The 16,503-nt window shown below is 33.0% G+C and overlaps 1 protein-coding gene across 2 annotated transcripts in view; it reads left to right on the top strand.

Annotated features, from left to right (window-relative positions):
- LOC138324949 (uncharacterized) overlaps nucleotides 1–16,503 on the top strand; it is an 84,957-nt gene that overhangs the window by 42,559 nt on the left and 25,895 nt on the right. The window contains exon 1 of one of the 2 annotated variants that reach the window (XM_069270232.1): nucleotides 10,995–11,473. The exons of the other annotated variant lie outside the window; for it this stretch is intronic. Within the exon in view, the coding sequence (XP_069126333.1) occupies nucleotides 11,402–11,473 (72 nt within the window). The 5' untranslated portion in view covers nucleotides 10,995–11,401. Of the gene's footprint in view, nucleotides 1–10,994; nucleotides 11,474–16,503 lie in introns of those variants that run through there. 2 annotated transcript variants of the gene reach the window in all.

Consider the following 16,503-nt stretch of genomic DNA (forward strand, 5'->3'; position numbering starts at 1 on the left):
TAACCGCCCATCAACGAAAAAATGTGAAAGAGAGAAACAGAGATTGAAACATTTAAAAATAAATGACGTTATGACAAGCATATATGCCTTAATGTAAAAACGTTTAGACACTCAATGTGTTTGTAAGTTAACCTTTTGACGCTATAGATATTAATGGGAAGTTATGAAATATAATATCTGAAGAATCCTACCGTTGTACAAGGGCGTTTTAACTTTTTGTTGCTAATTCATTAGGAATGAAATTAAATATTGTACAACGTGTACACAGATACAAGAATTCCAGTTTAACGTTGTAATTTGGTGTAATTGAAGCCTTATAAATGCCACTATGATAAAACAGACTCTTCATGTACAGTATAACGAAATAAACAGCATTCTTTCATACCTACATGTGTAATACTGGCTGGTCTAGGGCAATACACTCATGTCGCCTGAGGCTGTATTGCATGGCTACCCATGCAATAAAGCCTCGTGACGTCACGGCGTCAACAAAATATCTATTTCCTCGGTAAAATTTTAACATTTTTTCACAAAATTGACTGGTTTTACTATAAAAGATGCAAGCAACGGAATTTGTGTTGAAAATATCACGAAATTTTTCATGTATGGAAATTGACTTCCAGTCGTGGATTTCTTCGAATTTATTTCAAAATGGCGGGATATTATAGTTGTAAAATTGCAGTAAAACGTCGTGGTATGAAAGAAAAATACTCTTTCATAAGTGGATATGAAGGATAGGGATATTCTACCCTCGGGATCACAAAATGTTGCAAAACCCTCGGCAAGCCTCGGGTTTTACTACATTTTGTGACCCTCGGGTAGAATATCCCTATCCTTCATATCCACATATGAAAGAGTCTTATACTACTACATCTATGTATTTTATTTATTTACCGAAAGTTTGTTTATAGCGAATTCATTTGTTTACGCTTATATTGCTAATCAACAATGACTCTATCAGGATTTTTGTTAGGAAAATAATGTATGTCTTATTTTGAAATAATCTTGGTACAATGCATGTATTATTATTTTTTAAGTAAATTTATTTACGTAACTGTATACATTTAAATTTTTACCAGAGTCGGTGTTCGTGAATGAAAAAAAAAATTATTATGAAATTAAGACAAACTTTACTTCCATTTGTTCTAACGATAGAACACACTACTTGTATAATGAATTAAATAATCAGGTCCCTTGAAGTTCGTTTTAAACGAGTCAAACGTTATCGTAATTATTATCAAAACACTTCTTTGTGATTTCAGAAGGACGGTGGTGTATTTGAAATCCCAATGCTGATTTGCTATGTATCCTAAAGTCTAAACATGCACTCTCTAATCAACTCACTCATTATGGATATTTGTGACAGAAACATGGGGTTAGGAAATGGAAGTAAAAAACAAAAACAGGCAACGAGCGTTAAGTATACACACTACGAATGCCAAGGAAAGATTCCAATGACTCCCCCTTCAAAATCGATATTGGGTTGGTATCCTTTATCACGTACGCGAAACATAAACTAAAATCTTATGTGCTATTGACTCACCTTCTAAAGCCCAGTTTGGAGGTGGAGGGGAAGTTAGACTATTATTTAAAACATTATGTCAATCAATGTGAATGTGGAGAGTGATAATATATCACCATTTCCGTTATCGCTCGGCAAGTTCAAAAAGATTAAACATATACTTAACATGTCGTTCAGCGTTAGTTTAGTGAAATAAATAGCTATACTTTGATATATCTACACATGTTATATATTCCTAATTTTACTTCACCTTTTGACCTTGCCCCACTTTAAATATATTAACATTATTTACTTCCTTGTTCTGATAATACAAGTTTTATCCCGGAGCTTTCCGAGGCATTATGGAAGTAATATAAATCAGGACGGGGAAGCAGTTATAAACAATAATAGGATTTGTACATGCAGTTTAATTTCTTCAATATCAGAAATTTATCAAAAGATCAGCCATAGCAATGCTGAAAGCTTGAAATGTAAATAACAAGATTAATATTGCCGACCCACGCGATACTAACAAGAAAATCACATTCCAATCAAAACAGGAAGTGTATAACACACGTGATTTAGATTGTAAAAAGTGTAATTTATCATTTTAAAATAAATATTGATATGGATTTTACTTTGATGTTATACCCGACACTGACGATATATCAATATTATAGCACAACAAACACGAACATTACTATCACATTGATTAAGGTGTAATTTATGCCTCACGTAGTTTATTTGCCTTAGTTTCAGCACATGCAGCGTCATTAACAATATGGATTAAAAGATTAAGTTAATCAATCCCTTGATCATGTGACTAAATCCCACTCCAGATCAATATATATCGTCCTACTGGCCACAGCTACGGCTGAAGAAAATCTATCCCAAAGTAGATGTGTTGATGAGTGATTTAGTTTAATCAATTGAGACCCAATTCATAACGTCAAAACTGATAAATGAAAATTATCATAATAGTATATAGTTTCTAATTTTTCATTAAACACTGACGCCTCTCTTTAGACAGAATATATCATGTAGATGTACAAATTAAAGACAAAGAACTATGCGACGTCAACAGCTACATACATCTCCTTGGTTTTATTATGTAAAATGAAAAAAAGGTACGTAAGCAGGAGAAGACAAACATTAACAAATCATTATTGACAGGTCAGGACATTTTTTTTTCTGATAGTGTCAGATTTAATTTTGGCATGATCTAATACAGGATATAAAAAGGGTTAGACTTCCTTATGTAATCTGATTGGTTTCGTCTGCGTAAATAAAGCCAGTTGTATAGATACTCCCAACCTAATTTACGCAGATGAACACAATCGCATTACTGCGTTACAAAGGGGTGTATATCCCTTTGTACGTACTCCGTATATATTCTGCATTACATCATTTACATAATGTTGTGTTTTTATTTACTTATTTTATTTATTTATTAATTTATTGCATATATACTCTCATACCCTTTACTAGCAAAGTGGTTTTCATGGTGACATTTAGTATAGTGTCAGCATCTTTACAACACTTATGACATTTCATCGCGGGATTACACAGTTAAACAGATAAGGGAAAGCCACCCGGAGAACAATAGCTGATATAGCTATCAACCTCTCATTTTACCAAGCATGGAATCACAAGACGAACGTAGTGTAATTATAATACCGTATCACCAATAGTTTTCGCGAAAACGACTAAAAAAGGGGAAATTAAATTTTGAACAGTTTAATTTTTTCGTAATTTGCCTATATAATTAATCTTTTTCGCAGTATGTCGCGGATTACGTTTTTATTAACCGGAACAATGTCAAATAGAAAGCGAATGTAACCGGCTATACGCCCGATACGGCGGGAAAGTGAGACAACCACACTTGTCTGAAATAATAACGGGATCAATTAAATTCCGAACCATTACTGCAAATACTAACCCTTATATAAAACTAACATGGTTATGTAAATACGACGGCAAATCCTAGCCACACATATCAACGACACACCAATACATTTCATTATAAAATAAGTATAAGCAAGAGTGAACACTTATTACCATATAATGTAACTGGAAAATTGCACCTGGCCCCAAGATCACGAAAAAAACCACTTTATCAACATCACATGACAAATTTTAAAGAAAATTTTATAAGAAATGTTAAGAAAATGAATTATTTATACGGTATAATGATACGACATTGAACCAACTAAATAGAAACACATATAAACGCTGCACGGTTAGCTTTTGCAATCACAAAACTAAAGGTTAATAGAAAGTTGTTGGTTTTTTTCAGATGATATGGCATATATAGTTCAAATTGTTCCAAATAGTAGACATTTTCTAAAATATCGAATTAATTGGCACAATCTTATCGACTATGCCAGCGTGTATACCCCTTTACAAATCGATTTTGCTTGATACCAAGTGCGTAAGAGTTGTCTCTCTTGCTATTGCTATATGAAGATGTAGTTGTAAGCGTTTCGTTTTAAATTGATGTCTTTTAAACTTAAGTGGAATCTGTACAATCGATCATCTCTGCTATGCGACACTCTGTTTTAAACGATTACTGCAATTCCTTCCCATCGTTTTTACTATATACTTTAACTTTTAGACTCGACTAGAACAAGTAGACAACACATCCCTTTACAAAATTAAGTTAGATGCAAATATACTCTACATGAAGTTTTTACTTTTGGTTATGCAACATGAACATAATGCAGTATGAAAAGCGTTTCATTTAAAACCATTGGCCTTTTAAATCATTCGATAATCTGCATACTTTTGGACAACGGTTCAAATCTGAGGTCTACCATTGTTGTTTAAAGTATTTCTACGCACATCCTTTGGAAATGCATCTATATTTAGCAGGTAGGGTTGGGATAAACAAATATTGATAAATAGTAAACATCTTTGTTTTAGTGACTATATACATGTACCATAGTCTGGTTTCAATAATTAAATAGCAAATGTGATCATCATCATGCATGTATATACATTACCATGTGTTAGTAAAATACAATTTAAAAATGATATACTTGTCTAAAATGTTTATTTACGATGTCTAATAATTTCTATAACGTACGAATATGGCATACATGTAGAATAAAAGATAGAATTATTTCATTTGTTGAATCAGAAAACTACAACAACCTTCTTTTCGAAAATTCCGAAAAAAAATCGGAATCGGCAAAAAAGGAGAGAAAATCAAGCGGACGCCGACAATTGTTCGCAACGTCCTATATTCCTGACGTCCCGTCAAGATTTACTGACGTCACGTCATTATTTTTATCATGGCGTCTCAATGACACCTATATACTATAAGCTCATAATTCACTAGAGACATACCAAAACACATCGCATGGGACGTCATGATCACCGTATAACAGATGAATATGCATTGTATATGTATAACATAATGAATATGAATATAAAATTTACGCACAAGTACGATTCAGAAAAAGAACGATTGTTATCTGATTAAAATTCAGAATAAGAAAATAAAACAACTGCATCTCCTGATTACTTAATAATGTAATTAAAAATTCAAACATAAGCATCATAAAAGTTATCAGTAAATCAAAAGTACAAGCTGACGAGAGGAAATCAACAATGGTTTGCGCTCCATAACTATAACATTAGAAAGTTGATAATGTATTAATTATAATCTAGATGAATGCATAAAATAAGATAAAGAATATGTGCTTTGTTTTACAACTGCCAATAGCTAGTCACTGAAAGGAAAACAAGATGTATACAATATGGTTGTCCTATATATAATATTGCAATGATCCAGTAACCTTATTCCACTAAGTATTGAAGCAATATTTAATGATCATTCCGATACAAACCTACATGGAATTACAGATATAATGTTACTTTGACAAGCCGATAGACCGTGATCAGATTAATAAAAGTGATTGATAATATCTCCTAACGAGCCATTAGAAAGGCTTGTTTGAGTAGATTGACACTGGAGAATTTTAATCGCTGATTGATGTACGAGATGTAGCCATGCTAAATGTCTAGGTATTGGAAACAAAGATATTTGCCTCTTTGTGACAACATCGTATACATTTGTGACCAGTTTGAGAAGTTCATTTGACTTCATTGTATTTCTCAGAAAAGAACACACTACGCTAAAACAATCTCTGAAACAGTACAAGACATCTTAACAATATGGCGATTGCCTCACAGTCTGACGTCTCTAATTAAATACAAATGTATTAAATTACTGTAAATAATTACAAGTGTGAACAGTGTAGGAGAAAGATTCTTTAAACTTCATCAGATATGTCTTATATCAAAGCGGGTGGGTAATTATTATGACGTCATGTGTTTGCGAGCGTAGCGCCATTCTTTTTTTTTTGTAGAAAACGTGAGGTTAGCTCACAAAATTATGACGTCACAATGGATACCTCCCTGTAAGGGAGGCTACTTAGTAATATGTAATCATATTGTGTTTAATATGATTGAAGGATGTATTCTTCTGTGGTTTCAGTCCCGTTAAAGTCTCGTTTCGACATAGATCAAAAACGTTATAAGATTTTCAAATACGATTTATCAATATCTGTAGCATGTGGTCTGTAGCAAATTTTGTCAAAAAATTACATTTCTAATTTTAGTGGATTTTTTTACACAGCGATTTTAAGGAATTGCCCATTTGGCGGCCATTTTGAAATTGTGTCTTTTTTGGCTTTGAGTAGAGCCATCGTTTTCCCATTTTTTTACTTAAATTGTTTTTACTTAAATCATCACCGCGTCAGCATTTTCAGCTGTATCGAGTTAATTTTTTCTGTTAATCTTCACTGGGTTCATGTTAATTAAAACATTGAACATTAATGTGTGAAATGATACACTTTTGTCACTTTATTTTTACATTTAATGGTAATTTGAGCACTTCTATTTTTAGTCAAAAATATTGAAAAATAACATATATTTAAATGGGGCAAAAAAGTAAGCACACGGACCCCCCATTTTTCTGCCTGATTTAGAAAGAACAACCCTTTCCCTATTGATATGCAAACTATTGACAAAAGTTTAATATCAGAACTTTTTCTATAAAGTATTAAATTTGACAAAAATGGCTGAAAATGGTGCATTTTGGAGCTCAAAATTAAGGGGTAGGGGTAGCATATGTTGTTATTTTGAGAAAAAATACGACTCTTATTAATCATAACTGATATATTTTTAATGAAGACTACTGGAAAATAAATTCTACAAACATCCATACATATCAAACACCTCATTAGGAAATTATGGCTTTAAATTCTAGTGTATGTGGTCAAAACGGCGAAATTCCAATAAAATCCACTATTTTGTCATTTTGGTATCTTTGAGTGACAATAACTCAAAAACGAGCACACGGACATACGTTTTTTCTTCCATTTTCTTTCATGGTATGAACTCCTCTTTCCAAAAATTCATATGAGAAAAAAAGTTTGATACAAGAAAATTTTGACTTCTCAGAGGAGTACATCCTTAAAGGGCACAGCCATATGTTTCAGTACCCATTGATTATACTGTACAATGCAAAAAAGGTGAATTTATTGAAATAACGGAGGCCGAATTTTCTGTTTATTTTTCATTCATAAATTCATACTCTATGCTTGTCCAATAACCCTCATTTGAGAAGGAAACCCCCATTAGAGAACGAAGAAATTATATTTCCGAAACGGATATTCCGTGTTTTGGTCAGCTGATTAAATTGGAAGGTGGTCTAAATCACTTGAACGTTTGCAAATTCAGAGCGATAGCACTGAGCTTCTGCCGGATGAAAATTACGTTTGTCTGATCATAACAGCGTTTGAATCGCTCTATTATAAAATGAGCTTACTTCAAAGCATCATATTCATGGTGATTACCCATGATTCCCTTGCCAATAGGTTTACAAAAATGGCATCTGCAAACTGAAGCTGTCAGTGTGTAGGATTGGAATTTGAAGATTGGGTTTTTCTTATATTTTCATGTACGTGTTACCTTCGGGCACGAAGGGATGCGCCCTTAATATACTAAGACGGAATACTAATTACCGATAAGATAAAAAAAAAAAAAAAAAAAACGAAAGTGTGAAACGTATATTTATCTGCGTAAAAAGGGATCTGTGGCATACTAAGCACAAAAAATATGTTTTTGATATCCACGGGAATCAAATAAAACATTAAGGTAACTCGATATGAAAAAGATAATATGCTGCTAGCGAGGCTATATCTCATATGCTTTTGTTTAGCGCTTATATACTATATGTAAGGTAACAAACGCTTATCGTGATATCTCTTTTATCTGTTTGTTTTTTCTTGCATATTTTATCATTAGTTTTGTTTTGTTTTTGCTTTCAATAAAATGGTATATTTCACATTAAACTGAGGAAACGGAAGCACAAAGACAGCTTTTAGACTAGTGGAAAACAGTATATACATGCTTTAAGGAAACCTTGATAAGCATTAATCTTTCAGAGCAGTGAACGAATCAATGAAATACAAAAAAGGGAAAATCGATTTTTTTATGATGCTATTGACTACCTGTATAAATAATACCAGGGAGATTACACTGGGTATAAAGCAAAATGAATGAGATCATTTTTGAAATTTTTGTTGGATGACACGTGATGTGACTCTAAATAAACTAGCATTATGAAAGATGATTATTGACAAATAATAAATCATCAGATGCACAAATGATGTGGTTCTCGTTATATATACGTATTTATCCCATAACTATGCATGTTTCACAATGGAAAAACAATGTGATAAATTCAATAGCAGTTGGTTATCATTTATGTTTACACACTCCAGTGTGTAAACACCTACGGCGCCTCTGATTGGTCAGTTCCAAAATCCCTTGATTCCGATCGGCTCTCAACTTCGGGCTACTTTTCATAGCGCATTTTCATTTAAATATCGTTTTATTTACTGTTTTGATGGTATTTGCTTATTCAAAGTATCAAACAATAGAATAAGCTAAAGTTATAGGATAAATAAGTTCCACAACGCGTGACTGGTGTTTATCATGTTTATCTAAACTCTCGTTAGTTAATTTTCAAATTTGAGAATTAACTAACTCGAGTTTGATAAACATGATAAACAACAGTCACGCGTTGGGGAACCTCTATATATAGAAAATGCATGGTTCGTATCTTACAATACAAGGTTTATTTTGTTGTGAGACTTAGGAAAGCCGACATGACGAGGCTTTGCCGAGTCATCTCGGCTTTCCGTGTCGAGCACTAAAATAAAACTTGTATTGTAATATACTAACCATGTATTCTGTTTATCCTGCAACCATTATGACATTCAAAACAAAAGCAAATCGACAGTTATTTATTAAGTTTTGCTCGAAGCCAGACGCTTCTTTGATGCGGGGGTAAAGATTCATGCACTAAACAGAATGAAAGTGTACTCTCTTTACTGTCGTGGGCAATAGATAAGAGCATTAACACATTAACAAACAGTATCTGTAATTCTAAAATAATTCTGAAAATAATTGAAAAGCATTCAATACCAATTACAGAATTACTTTACAATAATACCTTTGCCATTAGCCAAGAAAAAGACGACATCGCCATACGAGATTTTCGATATCGTAAAAATGACGTCATCCCGGTAAATGTGACGTCACGTTTTAGAGGGACTAAATGACGTTTCATTCACCGTAAGGTTCAAGTTCTGGGTCAAGTTAGAAAAAGTTCCGTCAGATATGGAACAAATTGACGTAATCGTATTTACGGATAAAGCATTTCGTTGACGGATAAAGCACAAGTTTACCCGACAGTAGTTATCGGTCAGTATGTTGGACAGTTGCAGGATAAATAGGTATACATGTATTTTGTTCACCAATAGATAAAGACAGTGCTAAAGTATATATCTATATTATAATTAATGTATATGGTATATTTATGTATTTGATGTATTTCTTTGACTCTTATTAATAAAGCAGTATAGCATTTTTTTCTAAAGTGTGATTTATGATATATACCATGCTCATGTAGAAACCATTACATATATCCCTCCCATCTTCATAGCTTTCTTGTTCAGAAATGCTCAAGGCTCTCAAGACCACATACAATTATTTTAACTCCACTCCCCTTCACTAACAATGCAAATTAATCCATTTGAATACCAACTCAGTTTTATCAATATACAAAATGAGAATCAATTTTAATGTACATATAAGTGAATTTCACCGGTGTTAGCTGTTTACTGTTCGTTTGGAAACTTTTTATTCTAATGACTTCTTCTCAATAATCGAAAAGCCTAGCATTGTGGCATGCTTTGAAAAAGAACTACCAAGTTTGTTCTAATCAATGACCACAGGGGTCAAATAGGTTACAATCTCTAAACGACTTATTGTCAACTAAGATACATAAAAATATATTGGACCTTTACCTGAGTATAGCATTCTGAATGATGGGTTTTAATGTCAAAAACATAAATATCATAGACGCTTATCAAGTAATGAAGATGGCCTATATATCTAATATTATACCTGCATGCTGGGATCAAAGACTTCAATATTTGTTTATATTAATGAAATTGACTTTTATCTAATGGCACAGGGGTCAAATAGACTGAACTATTTTAACAATGTGTCGATTTAAATCATGCCTCATTCAGATAAATTGTATTGACCTTATTCGAGGTCAAAAGAATCAAATAGGCTCAATTATTTAAATGACTTATTGTCAATAACAAAGAGACATACACATGTAGAGGGATCTGATATTGGCACAATAACATGCCAGCTGGGATGATGAGCTAACTCGTTTGTTCAAACGAATGACCATGACCTTCATTCAAGATCACATATTTACTTCCTCTATTGCTGCCTTGATTTTGCTGGTACTCTATACCTTATCTGCAATAGATGAAGATATGATTCAAGATGCACAGCCTCTAGTTATATTAGTTGATCTCGATCTAGACTAACCATGTATGTAGGGAAGTCCACACAATAGATCAAAGGCATGTAACATGTTTTTTTTGTGCGATTATTATTAATTCAATTTCCAAACACGTATATACGTACGCATATACACATACACGCATTTCATTTGGATAATTACCAAGATTCATGGTCCTTTATGTCTCTAATTTCATCTGTATCACCCCTGAAGGTGTTGCCTCACTTATACAAGTATGAGTGGATTTTATTACAGTCTTACAAATGATATACTACTTTTATATTTATGCGGTTGTTTTTACTAATTGCAGCGTCTAACACCGACATATTCGATTTTTGAAATAGATTCTTTGTACTGGCAAAACAAATACGTTTCACCATGCAAATGTTAATCCAGATAATTGATACTGTTATAAAGGTAGGTATGGATTTTCTCACGTCGATAAACGTATTCATGCACGTAACAACCCGCTGCGTCCGAGGCTGGGACAGTGTCAACACTACCATGATATGCCCAATATACTGAATCGCGATTGCGGACATTTTGAATAAATTATTGATTCAAATCTTTCTATTACCTGTAAATTAAAGCAAAGGTGTGGTCTGTAACGGCGTATCACTTGTGTACGGCGGTGAGCTATTAGTACTGCAATTCCAATCAGTGGGGATGAGTAGTGTTTGATCGCAAGACGGGTTCAAAACAAGTAACATATTTCACGCGCCAGTTGTGGTAAATCCCATGTCTAGATCCGTATAGAGAACGTGTTTTTATAGGTCCTTAGAGGATTGGACAGACATTGGCATCTAAGCTGGGACAACCTTCTCTTATTTGTATTTTATCAAACAAAACAAACGGGAATTTAAGAACAGAGAGAAGTTGTGGCCGATTAAGTGCGCGGGATATGATTACAGCGAGATCCTGGAAGTATAATCTACGATTTAGGCCAGACGAATTGTAGTCAGATTAACGTTTAGAAGAGAAAGTATACAAAGATCCTCAAAATGACGTCTCCGGAAGACATCTTGGACGAAGGGATTATCAAGTCACTCAACTCCCTGTCAAAAGAATGGAGGGTAAGTTGTCAAGTGCTTATTTAGTAAATGAAGGGTGAGGACGGTTTCACTTTCAGGTCTTAACAGAAGCTTATAATAAGTACTTCTGTTCAGATCTCTCTAAGAGTTTTGGTGTATAGCTGAATTCAAAAGAAATGTATAACGTTGATACATTTAATTAATCTCATTTCTATTTAGTTCATTTGTTGCTACATTATTTTATATTGTTACTGCATTACCGTTAATTTAATCTTCCTCAAATATCCCATCCTTATAGATTTCACTGTCGTGATGGCGACATAAATATAATGATTAATAAGTGAATCACACTATATTTCATCAATACAATTTTACACATATCATTCATTGTTAAAATATTAATTTTAAATTATTAGCCAGATGAAGCAAATAAGCTTATATCCATAGGATGGAATGTGAAATCGAATACGTGATAACAATTTAAAAAGGAATTGATTTTAAATGACATGGCGACAATACAAAATTCGATATCTATGTACAGTGTCGGGTGGTAAGTTATGCATGTACATTGTAGTTTGTTAATGATCGGTAACAATTTTGATACATATATTGATACCTTATTATTGATTTCAGAACATCTCTGGAACCCAACTAGCATTCCTACATGTACTCCCTGAAGACATATATTTAAATAATTTTACCTACCAATGTGAATTTTTGCATTGAATTAACCGATAATGAAAATAGGAGGACTATAGTTAACAGCGGAATCCTTATCCAAATCCCCAGTCCGCTACTTGTAACGAATTCGTTATTCAGGACATCATTGCAAATTAACGAATCCATCTATTAAATCCAGTTACATTTGATAGTAAACGTGCTCTTTTTTTAACATGATAACATTGCAAAACCTTATGTAATTTTTTTTTTTATCTTTAAACTTTGTATTGGGCTCCCAAATATTGGGGAAATATAAGCGCTCTTTTTCATGTAAGTGTAATATACACAAATCTAAATGGAGATCTATTCATTTGTTTCCATCAAGACTGCACCCTTACCTGTCTTGTACATCCATAAAGGCATCCTCCTTCGACATTCCAGGGGTTGTCACTGAGGTTATATTCACCACTGGCATATCATATAGCAAAACTGAACGCAGTTCAGGAGAAAAAATCCTGATCAATCACATGCCTGCAGGGACTTCCGTAAAAGACCACACAATATACTGTTATTTGATTATTTTAATCTGCATCGTAAGATCACACTTCCTACCCATTAATTTAGCACACACAACCTTCAGCTTACCTATGACATATTCAAGAGATGGCTGTAACGATAGCGAAAGTAAACCATAGCATATCGAGAAATGCAATTTAAATCATGACTTGATATACATACAACAGAGCCATTTTCAAAATGGCGTCGTGATCAAGATCTTAATCAGATTGTTCATTTAAATGTATATATTTTAAATAACTTTTCCTTTTTTAATTAATTAAATTTGCTTGAATCAATATTTCATTAAGTTTAATATATTTAGATATACAGAGGAAATAAAAACCAAACTCTCTATGTGAAACTCTCGGAAATGAGATTTAGTGCTTTGAAGTGCGTCTGTGCTATGTTGACAAATTGATAGATATAAAAGGTAAAATTCTAATACCATTATCAGTTAATATCACTTAACACTTCACAACACAAGTCGTGTCTGCACCCAGTGTTCTCCCGTCATTTAGCCTAAGAGTGCCTGTAAACTTGGTAAGGTTCCATAACTGTGTTGATTTATAAATATGTTGAAATATTGTCGGTAACACTGTCGAATTGAATCGCTAGCATATATCTTTGTTTTAATATTAAATTACCTATCGTTTTACCTACCGAACAACAACATATACTATATCTATATGTGTGTATCCGCCTCCGTTTTACAAAATACAATCAGCCATAACGCATTTGCAATTTTTTTATATTTATATCGATGACCAGATGTCTACATTTGTTTGTTTCATTGATTTATGAATAATTCGAGTCGGTTTCCCAAACACGCTTTTCATGAATCCAACTGAATGAGAGTAAATATTTATCCAGATACTTTAATTATTCACATTAAGTATAATTAAGAGATTGACAAGAATCTGTTTCTGATCTGTTCCTTTTTTTTGTAAGTTAGATACGCTCGAGTTTTTATTATGATTGAAAAACTAAAGAGGTGTTATAAAAGTAAAAAAAGAAAATAAAATAACCATAAAAACATCATAGAAATACGTGTTAGATATTTGTTTCTAATCGGTTTCAAATTTGCATTATTACCTCGCGTTTTATGTTTGCATTTTCATGTCATGGTGTCCCCAGGGATGTCGTTAATTCACGTTAATGGTGTATTGAGTTGATTTTGTTTGGCTGCCTGACTGAGTCGTGCTGTAATAATTGCCATCATTTGATTGATGTGATGACCTCGATTCTTATATCAGTGATGCCATCGACAACCTAGATATAAAACTAAGGGATAAAAAAATGCTGGATACAAAATATGTTTTGTATAAATGTATTTTCTATGTTTTCGAGTAGTGGAGAATTTGAAAGGTAAAACACTGCTAGGCAAGGCTTATGTTTGCATTATCCTCAACCCTGTATTCTGATAGATACGTTTCCTGTCACATGGTATTTTCTGCTTGATACAAATATACACATTGATAATACACATATAAAGCCATGGTATCCGTAATATTCACCGTGGCATAATTAACAATTGTTTTCCGGGGAAAATAGAGTATTGATTTTGGTTTTTAACAATCGATGTATTGGCTTTTTAAACAATGAAGAACGTGTGTATTACCTATTGTACCATAGAACTGGGTCTAGTGTGTTGTTGATCTTGGGTCTTGTTACAAAGTAACCGCTTCAAAGACTAAACACATGTCAATAAAAACCAACGTATCGTGTCAATAGTCACTCACGTTATTTGACCAGTTTTGCGTGTTCCTTGACATCGACAGCTTCGATTACTGAACGATACTAGCATTTGCTTATTTATATAATTAATTTAGTTTGTATTTAATGATATCTTTTATGTATTTTTTATCTAAATTAAATTCACATCCTGTTTTTTTGTTGTTTTTTATGTTGTTTTTGTATTCATTTTCATGATCCAGTAAATATTGACTGGCTTCGCTTTAATATGGAAATACACCTAATGTTGACAGATTGTTCGAAAGTCTGTCATCTTTGCGTTGTTAATAAACGTATGCAATTTGTATAGAAGAGGACTTCATGCAAAACCTGTGCCAAACATTTTTTTCGTTAATGAAATAAAAGATTATAATGTAAATACGTGGAATAAACAGAACAAACCTTTTGATCACATGTAAATCTGAAATCGCTACTCATAATATATAACCATATTCATTTTGATTGTTAAACCAGTTTTTAGTTGGGGTTTTTTCATTGAATGATAATTCATCCTCCAGTAATGTTGACAATCGGCAAAAATAACGCAAAGAGCTATATTAAAATATACTGTCATTTTCGCGGGTCAACATTTTCCACATTTTCACTTAAAAACGAGTAAATTAGACATGAACAGATTTCAAATGAGCGATTTTACTTTAAGAGTATTATAATTCATCCCTTTCTAACTTTTCGCGGGGTCAGACTTTTTGGGACTATAGAAACGTCTCGCGAAAATATCAGTAATATCAACCCAGCGAGAATAATTTGTTATACATTATGCTATTGTGCTACTGCAGCATTTTGCGTCCCATTTTTTATGTTCATCAGTACCATTTCCCTGTTTGCCCATTGTACATTATTATTAGATTGATTGAATATTGATTGAAGTAAACAACAAAGGAGGCGCGTGTAGCCACGTATTATGTGTATTTATATAATATGTATGGCATAGTTAATCCTCAGATGAAACTGTACAATTTCGTCGTTTCGTGTGCTATGACAACACCAATAGCATTGGTAATGTATAGATTAATTACATCCTGGCAATATCAATTAAATATCGACAGACATCGTCTATCAGAAAGATCAATGGTCAGAGTTGACATATGGTAATGAACTCAGATTAGTACAAACTGATTTCACCATTATTTTTTCTCGATTGTGTTCATTATCATTTATACCGTAAATATATGCAGGATATCTGCCCATATTAGAAACGCCATTTAATGATAAAGCATGATGACATTAGGAAGATTACGTGTTTTAAAGTCTTCGTACACTATTTTTATTCCTCGGCTTTTCCGTGGTAAGTCATTTAGGTATTGTTCAATTTACTTCGACTCATCGCATGATTCGACTCGAAAGTTAAAACAAAAAACCCTCACCGAACGAATCGACAATCGAAAAAAACAATAGACTCACGGGAGTTCGGCTTAACGAAGTGTTTGTATTAATATTTTATGGCTACATTGTGTTACATGTTGTTGGTTTTTATCTATCATTCTGTCGTTTAGCGCTTAGAGATAAAAAAGAATATAAATTACTGATGACGTTCTTGATAGTGTTGCAACGTGATGTTGCAACGTTTTCGGGAATCGGGATTCGGGATTCGAACAACGAATCCGGTACCAGCACCTTATTAGCTATTCAAAAATAACAATTTGAAAAACATCAACAACAGATCGAAACATAATTTCACAACAACAAAAAAAAAAATGAAAAAAATGATTGTGCGATATTTTGTTTTAGGATTATACCCCTTGATTTCTGGAAGTGTATACTGATTCTTTAATTGATTAATTTAATAACTAATAAATAGGCTGGGCTGGAGTGTTTGTTGATAATTTCTAAATTTACAGTTATATGAAGTGAATATATATTAGCAAAAATATGAAGTTGATTACAGTTCAAATAAATAAGTATTTAATTATTGAAATTTTGTATACCAGGAATAACTCTACCCAAATCCTAACATAAACAGTTTAGCTAGATAGTCCATTAGGCTTCGGCATTATTCTGCAGGAGGGGTGGGGGCCCAATAGGGGAAATAGAGGTAAATCCTTTAAATCGCTACTAGTCATAGAGTTCTTCATGAATTGTAACCAAATTTGGCCACAAACATT

Source organism: Argopecten irradians, chromosome 6 (genome assembly GCF_041381155.1).
Source record: "Argopecten irradians isolate NY chromosome 6, Ai_NY, whole genome shotgun sequence".
NCBI classification, from domain to species: Eukaryota; Metazoa; Mollusca; class Bivalvia; order Pectinida; family Pectinidae; genus Argopecten; species Argopecten irradians.